Genomic DNA, 13,775 nt, shown 5'->3' on the forward strand with positions numbered 1-13,775 from the left:
GGGAGACAAATATCTTTATTTTACTTTCATGTTTAATTAGGTGATCCTACCATGTTTTGTTTATTTAAGATTATTATCTTTAATTTTTAAGATTATCTACTTCTTGATGATCTTTGTTCTATCTACATTGAGTGTTTTTGTTTGTTTTAGTCTCTTTCGTATTAGAGGTATTCCTAAAATGTATGGTAATTCTGGATTGTCCTTTCATATTTAAGAACAAGGCCCTATAAAGGTGATTAGCAGTCCTGAACACTGGACTTCATTATATCTTGGTAGTCAGTGGCTGTTAGGTTGGTGATTCTCCAAATATCAGTAATCATAGGTCTTTTTGGGGAGACTTTCCCAAAAATGTCTACAGAGGAGGTATCCTTTAGTCTCTTTCTGAAAGCTGTAAGTCTGGCTAGCAATATTCTGGGATTTGAGGTTGTAGGTTGCAATATTCTGGGATGTAGGTTGATGTGAGTCTTCTAGTTCAGCATGTAACCTTTTACTCAAAACCTCTGTTTTCAGTCCTTGGTGTCTCTAGGTCTGGAGCTTCTCTGGCGTAGTTTCTTCAGAGTGAACCTACTTTCCATACTGAGGTGAGAGAAGTGTGCTAGCTTGACTAGTCAGAAGAGGAAAGGATGGTTAGGGGGTCTAAGTGTTCATTATGTAGATTTTTCAACCCCACTTTTACCATAGTCTTTAATATTTCCTCTAATTTCTGAGAATATCATAGGTTGTTTTTTACTGGTATCTCTTTTAGCAGTGACTTAGTTTTAAGCTTTCTCTGTTCTGGGTAGTCAGTCACCACTTGTCCATCTACTTTTCATCTTTCCATACTTTCATAGTATTGTTTCTGCTATCATTGGCTATTGTCTCCTCTCTCATTCTCTCTTTTTTTTAATAGATCTAAAAAACTTTCACCTTTTTGTCACTTTAGTGGGATTTTTGGGGAAGGAGTAGATAAATGGATATGTTCAACTGAATGTAATTTGTTAAAATTACATTCCCTCTGGAGGAATTTCTGGTTGGGGTAAGTTATGAACAAAGTAGAAGTATATTGGTACATGCACATTTGTGCAGCAGGGTAGAAGTACGTTTTAGAGGCATCTAAGGTGAGAGAATAGAGTTAGGTTCTTTATATAAATTCTTAAAATCTTCAGTAAGTTATCAGCCAGTTATTTTGGATATTCTGTTTAGTTATAATGAATAATTACTTTGTGTTCTAGGGAAGACACTGAAGAAGTGGGTATCAAAATAATGGGTATATTCAGGCGAGTGTCTGAATAGTCCACTTGAGAAAACTTTATTTTCTTTTTTAGGATGATTTTTTGTGTATATTAAGTATATATTCATTTCATAACTTTAAAAAGTAAAGTTATTAAAACCTGAAAACATATCCTTCCTATGCACCAATAGAAGGATATACAGAGGAAAGCACAATTGACCTAGTTTTTAGGGAGTCAGGGATAAAAATGTCAGGAATGCTTACCTGGATGGTTGTTACAGTTGAGCTTAATCTTGAAGGATGAACTTGAACTAATTAGCCAGAGAAGGAGAATGGGGGTGAATTGAAGCTCAGATGGGGAGAAGGAAGGATATTTCCTACTACGGAGAACACAGTATGTGTAACCTATTGAGACACTGTTTCATCGGTTATTCATTTTGTCTTATAGTTTCAACTTCCTCTTCTACTAGTACTTTAGCTACACAATCTATAAAGATTTTAAGAAAAAAACAACAAACTGTCTTCTCATACCATCATCTTTTTCAGTTCCCTCTCCTTTTATAGCTCAAATTCTTAAAAAAATATATTGTTTTTTATTCCACTTCCGAATTTCTAATGATTTGTTATATATTTCTGACTAGACTGTAAACTCTATAAGGGCTTTTTTGGTTTTCTTCACAAATATTCCCTGGTCTTAGCACAGTTTCTGGTGCAGAGTTGACACTCAATATTTATTAACTTGTCTGTACTTAGCTGATTCACACTCATTCATTTTTCCACTCTATTGAAGCTATTCTGCCAAAGATTACTTATGATCTTTGAGTTGTGGTCTTTGGTCTCTTGAGTCTTCAAATTTGATCATTTTTCTCTCTTAGAACTCTTTTTCTCCATACTTCTGAGATTTCACTCTCTTATTTTCCACTCAGCTTTCTGACTGTATATATTCAAATTCTAAATCTATATTTCAGTGAAATTCAAATCTCTTTCCTGAATTACAGAAATATTTCTTTGATTACCGATGTGTTGTTACCTCAAAGGCAACTCAAACTTAACATGTCCCAAATTAAATCTTCCATCTTTCCCTGAAAACCTATTTTTCTCCTATAAGTACTCAGCTTGATAAAAGCCTCTCTCCCTCCAGTCACCCAAGCAGAAACCTGGAACAGGTCTTAAACTTTATTTTTCTCCTTTCTCTATCCCTTCAGTCACCAAGGTCCATCCACCAACATTTTTGATATTCTTTCTCATCTCTATTCCTTTAACTACTGTCTTATTGCTGTTCTTTATACTGCCTCTTTTCAGACTGACTTAATCTTTTCTTGCCTGGATTTTTTCACTTATTTCTGATTTGTTCATTTTGTCTCCAGTCTTGAGTTGCCCCATCCTATTGTCCTGAGCGCTGCCAGAGATGTTTCTAAAACAACAAATGTTACTTCCATGATTAAAACCCTTCGAAGAGTCCATATTGGGTACGGGATAAAATTAGTATGATATACGAATTTTGTACTTTAAATCCTGGCTATATTTCCCTTTGGGTTCTGTCTCTTCATCTTAAAACTTAGAGATAAAAATGTATTTAATTTTTGTAACTGAGGATAAGTTTGTACTACTTGTCTTGTAATAGGGTGGTGGTAGGGAATCACAATTATCTATGAGTCCAAAGAAAGATGAGGAATTGACAGACAGGGAAGAAATCAAAGTATTTATTCTCATACCTTTCCATGGCCCGATTTTCATTGGGCCATCTTAGCTATAGTTTGGCTGCATTTCTACCCTTTGCCAGTAGGTGCCACCATAAAATGCATACAATATTTTACCTGAAAAATGTTTTAAATTAGAGGTTTCAGGTTACATAAATTAGTTCTCTTATTTTCAAATATTTAAGATTCTGTATTTCAAGTTTATTACACAGCAACTTTTTAATTCACACCTGCAGTATATACATTGGACTAAATATTATACATTTATAAAATATTAAATCTGATTAAAAGTATCCACTCCAAAATCCCAATGTTACATCTCTCTCATTTACAAATACTTAAGAAGCATTTTGATACATTTTATGTAGGACCTTTAATCACATTTAATTATTAGAGATATAATTCATTTTAGCAAATAGTTATCAAATTCATGAAGATGATGAGGAAAAGCCAATCACTCTATATAGTAAAAGTAGTTGGTAACTACATTAAAGTAGTAACAATCATTTCTGGATTATCGCTTATTGTTCTCTTTCAGTCACTGTGTTTTGATACAAGCTTAGGGATTTGATTTTGGTTTTGCTCACTAGCCTCATTTTTCTTTTTCTGCTATAGGGCTCTAATGTGATGCATTTCGTAGTCAGGAGCTGCAGTTTACCTTTCTCACCTAAATTCTTCTATTAATGTTTATCCAGAATAGTCTAGGAATCATTCCTGAATACCTCCTTCTTCCCTTACTGCCACACTCTAATCCCTCCATACCTTCAGCATCTCAGTGTTTCATGATCAATTGTGACCTCTTAAAGAGAAAGGTTTTTCGATTTTTTTATTACCAGTGCCTAGCATAAATGTCCTGGTGTCATTTGAGTTAAAACTTCAGGAGTTTCTAAGCTTTAGAAGCAAGTGTTTGAATTAAGCCATTATGTTACTAAGCAGATATTTGAAGAGTTAATGGCTGGCTAGTATGTAGTGAGTGTATAGTAACAGACCAGTCATACCATTAGTGCTGGGGGTATTTTGCCAGGGGTCAAAATATCGACCTTGACAAGTATCTGAAATGCAAATCTTATAATTTTTTTTTCTAAATAAAATATAATCAGTGAATTATATCATCTTTAAAATTTAGCATATTCGTTCTTGTGGAAGGAATGAGAATAGGGAGGCAAAGGTGACTTCTACCTAATATTATTTAGTGTGTGTGTGTTTTTTTTTTTTTGGTTCTTGTGATTGACTAAGACATTCTTTTATCTTTCATTATCCTTTTAACTCTTTTCCAAAACTCTTTTCCATTATAGATTAATTACCAGAAAAAGCACATAATGTTAATTGTGTTTTCACATGGGCTACATTTCATTCAGTTATTTTCTGTGCTTTTAATTGAAAATTAAGAAAAAATTGGTGAAAAAGAAAGTTCCTGTATATGTAAAAAAATTCTTTGAGTTTATTAAGGATTCTGACTACGTATGTGTGGCAGACCAGGTCTGCTGATTGACCTTTCCATTGACAATAATTAATGCTGGATAACATACTTTAAAAATGCTTCTTAATGCATTGATGAACAGGAAAATGTAATGACAATACAGGCCAAAAACTAGGGGAAGGAAGAAAGCAAAGCCAGAGAGGGAAGTCAAGAAGGGAAGCCAGCTTTTATTTTGAGAATATTTGCTGAATTTGTTGATTTAGAGAGTCTGCTCTTACAGCCACCAAAGTCCGAGGAACAGGACAAAACCCAAGGACTTCCCAAGGTCAGGAGTCTATTAGTACATACTCACCCTACAGAGCTATATAAGACCCTGATAAAGGGTTTCTAAGAAAACCTACTTAATGGTAAAATGTTTTAGCATTCTTTTTAGGGTTTGAAAAAGACAAGAGTTCCTGCTTCTAATCGTTTTTTTTTTTTTTTTTCAATGTGATAGTAGATGTCTAATTCACTGTAGTAAGGCTAGAAGGAGAAATTGAAAAGAAGTACAACTCTGATGATGATACGATTATGTAAGTGCAAAACTCCAAGAATCTAAAGATCAGTTATTCAAATTAATAGAGTATATCAGTGTTTGTTGTTGGGCACAAGGTCAGTAAACAAAAAGCAGTTGTATTTCTATACCATCACCGATAGCAAATGTTAAAAAAAAAAGCTTCAAAAATATAAAGTATGCAGAATAAATCTAATAAAAGCCATAATAATAGCTCCTTCTTCCTTGGAAGGTTCAGATGGAATTTGAAAGTCTCTGGTTGTCCTCTGCCACCCAGGGCTTTGTGTCCTGATCACGGTGCTACTAGAGATTTTTGTCCTCAGAAAAACCCTATTCATCCTGTATGTTCACCACTCACAGCTTCCAACTTTCCACTCCAGCTCTTGTTTATTCCTTTCTTGGGGAGAGATTGGGTGATTCTTGGAGATTTCCTCTTGCCAAGCTCAGTAAGATGTTCCCCAAAAGTATCTAGTCTGTCACATTGTAAGTGGAAACCCTCTAAGTGCTTTTGTATTGCTAATACTACTACTACTACTATTACTACTACTAATACTTTGGATAATAGTAAGTATATATTGTTTGTCTTAACTATTAAAACCTTCAGATTGTTGTATGTGATAATGGTCATTTATTCAACAAACATTATCAGTCATTCTGTGTGCCAAGTGTAAACTGGTAATATGAAAATTAGTAAAATAAGGTTCTTTCCTAAAAGAGCTAATTTTTTCCTGAAATGTTTCCCAAACTTATTTAGTCATAAGAATCACCTGTAGTACTTTTAAAACAATGCAACTATTCATGTCTGTCACTGGAGATTGTCAATCAAGAGGGTGCGATCTGGTTGATCTTTTAAACAAATACTGAGCATGATTCTGCTGATCAGACAAATTTGGGAGACACTGGTCTAATGCTCTATCATACATTGTCTCTCTCCATTTTTTTTCTAACTTTCCTTTTCTATTTGGACCAACTATTTAAATGTGAGCAATTGTATTTCCAGTGATTGTTAGGGAACTTGGCTTATTCCCTGAAAAAAGCCTGGCAATGAGCCAGTGAGGATGAAAACTTCAATTCATAATTTCCTTTATGCCACTGTAAAATTCACAGAGTTTAAGTAGCATCCCCAAGGTAGAAAGTGGTGGAGCTGCGTCCTGTACTAGGCACTGGACTCCGCACTCAGACCATATCACATGCTTGTTCATTTGGCACTGCGCAGCCTTTCCAAGGATACCTCGAGGGAAGAAGATTTCCCGGCTTTAAAAGAGAACCCCTTTCTATTGTTGGACACCTCTAATTTCTTCTAATCAACCAGAATCTTTCCTCCTATATATTTCTCATATTGGTTTTAGATCTACTTTTTAGAGCAGGAACTGCAACCCAAATTTATTCAGGTTCAGGCTAGCATAAAGCAATAATTGAGTGCAGGTTTTTTAAAACGTTTGTCTGTTGGCCATAGTTGGTTCAGTCTCTGGTCTGCAATATCACGTGTTTTAGGTCAGTCTCCGTCCTTGCCACCTCTTTGCTATCCCAGAGCAGTGTGTGTTCTTGGACAAGCTTTTTAACTATTTTGAGACTCAATTTTCTCATCTGTGATTTAAGGGTAATAATACTCATTGCATTGGTTTTATGGTAATGTTATGTAGGATTCTAGGTATCCAATGAGAGGTAGTTGTTTTTTGTTATTTTAGTTGTATCTAAAGGTACATGTGTTAAGTATATTGTGTTTATATAACTGCATCTGACTCTGTTATTACACATCACATATAAGTTTTCAAATCAAGAAAGAAATGCCTTGTAGAAATAACTTGCTTTTAGAAAAACTTTTTAATTTTGCTTCTAATGGTTCTCATCTTTTTCTTAAACGTGTTACTATTTGATTTATAAGATCAAAGCCATATTCTTTAAAAAGTGTTGATTAACTCCGAGAATTATATTTTCAAGTTTATGAGCATATTGGCATTTCTAATACTATTATAAAGGTGATCTTATTTCTATTTTCAGCATTGCAGGGGGTCGGATACTCTCAGTGATAAAGATGCAGTTGATTAAAGGCCAGAACAGCAGGGATCCTTTTTGTAAAGCAGTAGAGGAAGTTGCTCAGGATTTGGATTTGAGGATTAAAAATGTTATCAGTTCTCAACAAGGAGATGTAGCTGTTAGCACCACTGACATCAGTCCTGCCCGGGTAATGAGCTTTTTATTTATTATCCTTCTGTACAAAACATTTTCTCTTCTACTTGTTGTAGAATTGGTTTGCTGTTGCTACTTAAGTCAGAAGAATGTGTTTCCTGTGTTATGATTTTTGAAAATTTAAGTTTCTCAATAGGATTATGTAGGATTATGTTCGACTTGGGAAAATCATAACATCTTTGGACTAAATTGTTTGTGTTTGTTAAAGTAGGGCATCGGATAATCTTCAATATCCCTTTGAGCACTAGAAATTTATAATTCTCGGATATTAAGGTGTTTTGTCATATATTTCAGTAATTATCCTTATAAAACAATTATTTTCCTATTTACTCAGATATAGAATAAGAGCCTGGTTTCTCTGGTTCTGACCCTCGTGCTAGACACTCTATAGAACAGCATCAAAAATGGTTTCTATTCAGCAGTTTATTTTTCTTTAATAGAATGTTCCTATCTCCATAATTTCTTATTTTCTATCTCCATTGCCAGCATACTGCGGACATTAGGAATCTCTGCATAGTTAGAAATCTTTTAACTCTATATTCCCAGAACATTCACTTTCTTTTTTTTTATATAATGAAACATTATATAGTATTATAACTATAGTATTATGTGAAAAATCGACTACCAACTTTTTAGCTCTAAAACACAATTTGAGAGTATGTATTTCCATTCATTGCAGTTTATTAAAGTAACAAAAGCCTCTTTTCGTTAGGTGCGATTGTGATAGCCGGTGTCTGAAGAAAGACTTTTTTTTATTACTTATTTATTCACAACCCCCGGGAACTATTTTTAGCTATTTTTCTATAATAGTGCATGTTTTTAGATTAATTTGCTGGGGTAGATTCTGAGTAGTTGCCCTATGTATCCCATGTATATTACTTCCAGTGACTAGCTTGGCTCAAATGACAACCAGATTATTACTGGAAGTATAAATCAGAAATTGTCGCAACTCAGATAATTAAGAGCATCAATCTCTCCCATTTCTTGTCACAAGAAATAAAAATGTGAACGACTTCGTTCTTATTAGTATATTTTCAACCAGATCAGAAATCTTTGAAAAATATATTCCAGTAATTCTTAATGAAGTTAATATTAGAAAATGTGGACTTCTTTGGTGCTAAAGAAAAATATATATGTTAAGCACCAGATTATGATAGGTAATTTGTTAAAATTCCAGTGTGGCTATACATTATAGTTCACCGGGTACCTGAGACTGTGTCAGACGAGTAGAGAAAGGAGGCCAAGACCATGCTGATGAAAGTTGTGGAGAGTATCCCAGCAAGGGCAGCTTTGATATCCAGGCACACTGTCCAACAACCCTATTGGTTAGGCACTATATCATTACCCCTATTTTACTAGTGATTTAACAGAAGCATATTGAAGTTGAGCAACTTTCCCAGAGTTATATAGCACACGCAACTAGTAAGTTGGTATCAAACCCAGTCAGAAATGCTCCAGAGTTTGTGTTTACATGTATCTATATATAATGTTATATTTTTCCTTATTCTATATAGTCACTTTTTTTTTAGCTCTCCTGTTTTAATCTCCTTTAAAAAACAAAAAACAAAAAAACTTCACTGCTACTATCTTCTAAACTGGACTGTTAATCTCTTAATTTGTCTTCCTGAATCCAGATTTAATAACATTCTTACCTTGGATATGTTTTACATGTTGCCATCGTTTTTCTAAAATCTAAATAGGATTGTTTTATTTCCATGCTTAATAAACCAAGAGACTTTAACTCTGTAGCAGACTGACATAACTTCCTTGGCCCACATACAAAGCTTTCCAGACTCATCTGACATATCTCCCTCTCTGCTACCCTGTTGTTCAGCCATACCGTACTACCTTGTCCTTTAAGTTATCAAGCGGCCTTCTACCCCTTTATTTCTCCTTCATGGAGCCATCCTTGATTCTAAGATAAATTGATCACAACCTTTTGTGTGCTCCCTCTGCACCATGTATACATAATGTTAGATATAGCACTTAGTAAACTCTGAAATGCAATTAGTGGTTACTTATTAATTTTATCAAGGAGACTGTAGGTTCCTTTAGGCACTATTTACCTTTTAGCCTTAGTTTCAAACACAGTGCTTGAGACTTAGTATGTACTGATCAGTGATTACTGAATAAATGAGTGTCAACTAGCTTTTCATTTTTATGTTTGAGCAGATATTTATAGCCATCTGTGGGGTCGGTATTAAGATCACCAGAACCCCCTCTCTCTTTGGTATAAAAGAGAAAAAATACACAAAGAGGTTAAGTCATGAGGCCAATGTCACAAAGCTAGATAGTAGTTACATTTTCTGACTTAACACCTAAAGTTATTTTGGCCAGAATCTAATGTCTTCTTATGATGATACTATTATTATTATTATTATTTTATCTTTCATGCTTCTGGAAGTTGATAAGATTGATTTTAGGATGGCTTGAGGGAGAAATATTTATGTGCCTTCAAAGCCACTTCTCGTGGCTGATTTTTTATTTCCTTAACAACATTGGAGGAAGATGAACAGTGAGTGGTAAATGAAATGGAAAAGAGTGGCTGATTGACCCAGTTGGGGTGATTATAATCATTACATAAAATTATTTTTTGTTCTAGCCAAAATCTTATGCCATAAATCATGGCACAGCATATTGTGGCAGAGATACTGTGAAAGCTTTACTAGTTCTTTTGGATGAAGAAGCTGCCAGTGCTCCTACCAAAAACAAAGCAGAGCTTTTATATGACGATGAAGACGCAAGTCATTATAATGGAACTTCTATTCTTACACTTTTTCGGTAAGTAATGTGGAAGTTATACGTACGTGAATGTTAATTCTAGTCTATAAAGGGAATTTTTGAAAAAGCGTCTCATTGATTATAAAAGAAATACATGCTATGGTAGGAAAAACTTGGAGACTACAGAAAAGTGTGAAGAGGGAAAACAAAAGTTAGTTAAATGGAAATTGAACATTTGAAGGTGAGAAAATTCTATATAAAAAGGTAGTGTTTTGTAAGAGTATGACAGGTTTTATTTTTTCTCGTTCTTGTTTTTTGCTTTGAAAATATTTGCTTTGCTATGTGTGACAAGAACTTTGCTAAATGCTTTTACTTGCATTATCTGAGCCCTCATAACAGCCTCTTTTAATCATATCCTCACTTTATAAGTGAAGAATTAGAGGCTTGGGAGAAACTTTGAGTAATTTTCTAAGAGAGCTAAGTTAACAAGCAGCAAAGTGTCTTTCTTTAGAGCCCAGAGTCTCTGCTGCAAGGACTGTGCCCTTCTGCCTGAGAAAAAGAGAGAGCATAGCACCAAGCTTGCACTGGAATTGACATTTACTGGTTTTTCCTCAAATTATGAAGAACAATGCTTACTAAATCCTGTTGATATTCTGTTCGAGACATTAATACTCTTCAGTTTTAACACGATTAGGTCAAAATTTAATAGGTTGTTGATATTTTTAATTAATGAGCATTCATTTATAAACATTAAAAATTTTAGAACAACCATTTAAATTGTATTTAGTTCAGTGCAGAGAATTTTTACAGTCAGTCCTACCATTTGATCTTTTCTATTTTCTGCTTGAGCTACTTTTTAGAAATCTAATTTAGTCTAAAATTGTTCCTATCCATCCATGATTGAATCATGCACTCTCCTGTTTTTCTCTGTCTTTTCTCTTTAAAGAGAAACTTTAATGGTTTATCATTCATTATTGTCTTCTAATTCCTTTAAACCTCATCTTCTTCACCAGCTTTCCATAATTATTGTTTTATATCCAAGCATAATATAATTGTCCCACATTCTACCTTACAAATGCCCAAATATTTTCCTAACAATAGAAATTCACTTTATCAGTCATTAACTTATACCATGTGTTGGAATCCCAGAAAAGAATATAAAGATTTGTGCTTTTTTTTTTCTCCTTTTACTTCTGTTTAACATAGTTTTCTTTTAGGTAGGAATATAAATGATTTAAATTTTCTCTCAAATTTAATTCTGCCACTTTCTTAAGGTTATTTCATGTTAATAGTATAGAATTTTTTAAGACAAAAATTAATCCCCACATTTATTTCAGAGAGGTATTTTTCTGTATTCCATCATGTGGCCAGATATATTTCAGTTGTTTACAGTTACCTGGGCACTTCCAATTGTCATTTTGCAGACAAGTATCAGTCCATGGCAAAGTAAATTTTTAATGGTCTGCATTGCAATGATAAAATTAAGGACAATGTGGCATATGAATATAAGCCAATGTAAGGTTATAAACTAGTCTTTCTTAGAATAGACTGTTCTTTATTCTTATATAATGGTCTTTTGAGTTGAGGGGATTATGAGTCTGGCTCTGTTGAGCTGAAAAGTAATTTATTGAGGAGCCAGGTTTGTCTGGCTCCAAAGCTCCATTGTCTTCTTCTCTGTTGTGCCCTGACTCTCCTAATTATAAACTATATTTTTCTCTTTTAAATTCGTCTGCTTTGGCACTTTTCCTTTTTTATTTTGACTTATAATTAGATAGATGCCTTATTTTTTCTTACTTAGACTTTAGCATGCCTGAATTCAGGGCAATGAATGAATGAACTTTATATCTTTCACAATATCTTTTTTTTTTTTTTAAATTTTTAATTAAGTTTATTGGGGTAACATTGGTTAATACAATTATATAATTTTCAGATGTATATTATCATTTGACATCTGTATATTCTATTGTGTGTTACGATATCTTATAAAGTGTTTTATATACAGTAGAAGCTCAAAAATTTAGTGACCGAATTAAGTAAACAAATTATTAATATTTAGACCTAGCAGAATAGGAATACTGATGTTTTTATATAGTATTATCAACAATTAAATTCTATTGTCTTTTATTCTGTAACTGCTTTTGGGTAAAGGAGTAGTGGAAACTAGTTTAAAAGCTACTTTGATTTATACATTTTTGCTCTTTTGGGGCATAGATCTCCAACACAAGTGAATAATTCATCGGTGAAACCCCTAAGAGAACGCATCCATAAGTCTATGCAAGAGAAAAAACTTAAGGTACAGTTTAACGTACTGTCATGAAAATGATAAAAATTGTTTAATTTTTAGAATAAATAAATACATAAAGCTGAGCTGCATATTGTAAATATGCCTTGTACATGGAACAATAGGAATTAAATGGAAGGTGAGTTATGACAGCTGACCTACAGAAACTTTTCTTTTATGCAATCTAAGCTAATCTCTGTGGCTTATTCAATCCACTGGGTCTAAAAAGGAAAGAAATAAGAACCTGCTATGATAAATTTTCAGGAAATATCTGTTTAAGGGAAAATCAGGAAACATGTTTCTCATTTACATTTCTAATATCTTAAACTGAATCTTGAGAGACTATCAATTTCATTCCTGTCTGAGGGTTTAGGTAGTATGAAAAAACATACTGCTATAACTGTGGTATTTTTGTAAGCAGTGAGGCAGTCCAATACTCATGATGTTAGAAAATTTATTAGATATCCAAGTTTAACCTTTAGGGTATTAGACAACTCTGAGTATATCCAAATTAAAATGGTGGATTGAGTTGAACTCATAGAATAATTTCCCTCCGGTCAAAATGATGCTTAAAATGAGTATGAAATAGTAAAAATTAGCAAAAATATTTACCAGGAGCAAACAACAAAGAATAACGTAATTACATATAGTAAATTTCAGAAACTATGGCCAAGGAAAGAAATCGAAGATCCCAAAGTGAAGAGGGGCAGCATGACTTAGTGACCTAATCTGGCCCCAGTCTCCAAATAGTGTACTAGTGAGTTGAGAAAATACTGAGAATTATCACCAATACTTTCAAAACTGAGAAGTCAACTTAATGTGTGTTCTTTTTATTTATTTTTTTATTGTCAGAGAAATAGTAGAAGTGGCAGCTGGATAGTAATGTGGATAAAATGTGGAAAATGAACCCTGAGACTTACATACTTATACAAGTGAAGGATCTAGTGCTATTAACTTACTACTTATTGAGGAAATTATCCAAATGATCTTTTATTCGAATGAAATACAGTCCTTGAGTGGGGGGAGTGAACTTCCTTATAGTACGTACAATACATAATAAATTCTTAGAAGAGAATGTGGAACCCAGAAATTTCTTCAAACTGTCTATAGCCTCAGCTGAACACTACTCCTGCCTCTGCCATTCTTCAGGCTACAGGGATAACAAAGTACGCAGCCTTCAAAATATAACAGAAGAAAATAAAATACTCTCAAATAAGGAGGGAACAGAATCAAGAAATCACTCACAGACTTGGAGGCTTCTGTTTCTAACTAGGATATAGTAGGTCATAGCAGGATATCATTTCTGTTACAATAACAAAATAAAAGGCAGATAAATTAGGGAAAAGATATTTTAAAGACATAGGAAAGCTATGTAAGCAGAGCAGTTTAAATAAACTAAAAATCTGAAGGGGGTAAAGTTCTTCTGAGGTGAGCAGTCTGTTATCAGCTGTTTTCTTCCTTGGGATTGTTTGCCAGTTTTGGAGAGCTAAGGATTGGTGTTGGCCCATGTAAGGGAACTCTACTGAGGAAAAGAGGAACCAACAAAGATTTTGGATGTCTTGAGGGGTTGACAACAATTTGGAAACTTCAGGAGCCCTGAACGCACTTATTTTTATCTGGTACACATATGCTGAATTTCAGAGCTGAGTCGAAGGCTATGGCACCTCAATCCAGCAGACTGACATCACAGTGCTAATACT

General features: G+C 33.8%; 1 protein-coding gene across 4 annotated transcripts in view; it reads left to right on the forward strand.

Annotated features, from left to right (window-relative positions):
- The window catches only part of LOC107501164 (PARP1 binding protein), a 45,319-nt gene that overhangs the window by 22,521 nt on the left and 9,023 nt on the right, over positions 1-13,775 (forward strand). For 2 of the 4 annotated variants that reach the window (XM_016127052.2, XM_036237364.1), the window contains 3 exons: positions 6,885-7,068; positions 9,676-9,854; positions 12,006-12,087. In XM_016127052.2, the coding sequence (XP_015982538.2) occupies positions 6,885-7,068; positions 9,676-9,854; positions 12,006-12,087 (445 nt within the window). Of the gene's footprint in view, positions 1-6,884; positions 7,069-9,675; positions 9,855-12,005; positions 12,088-13,775 lie in introns of those variants that run through there. The other 2 variants (XM_016127053.2, XM_016127054.2) reach the window with 2 other exon arrangements.

The sequence above is a fragment of the Rousettus aegyptiacus genome, unplaced genomic scaffold (assembly GCF_014176215.1).
Source record: "Rousettus aegyptiacus isolate mRouAeg1 unplaced genomic scaffold, mRouAeg1.p scaffold_m13_p_2, whole genome shotgun sequence".
Classification (NCBI taxonomy): Eukaryota; Metazoa; Chordata; class Mammalia; order Chiroptera; family Pteropodidae; genus Rousettus; species Rousettus aegyptiacus.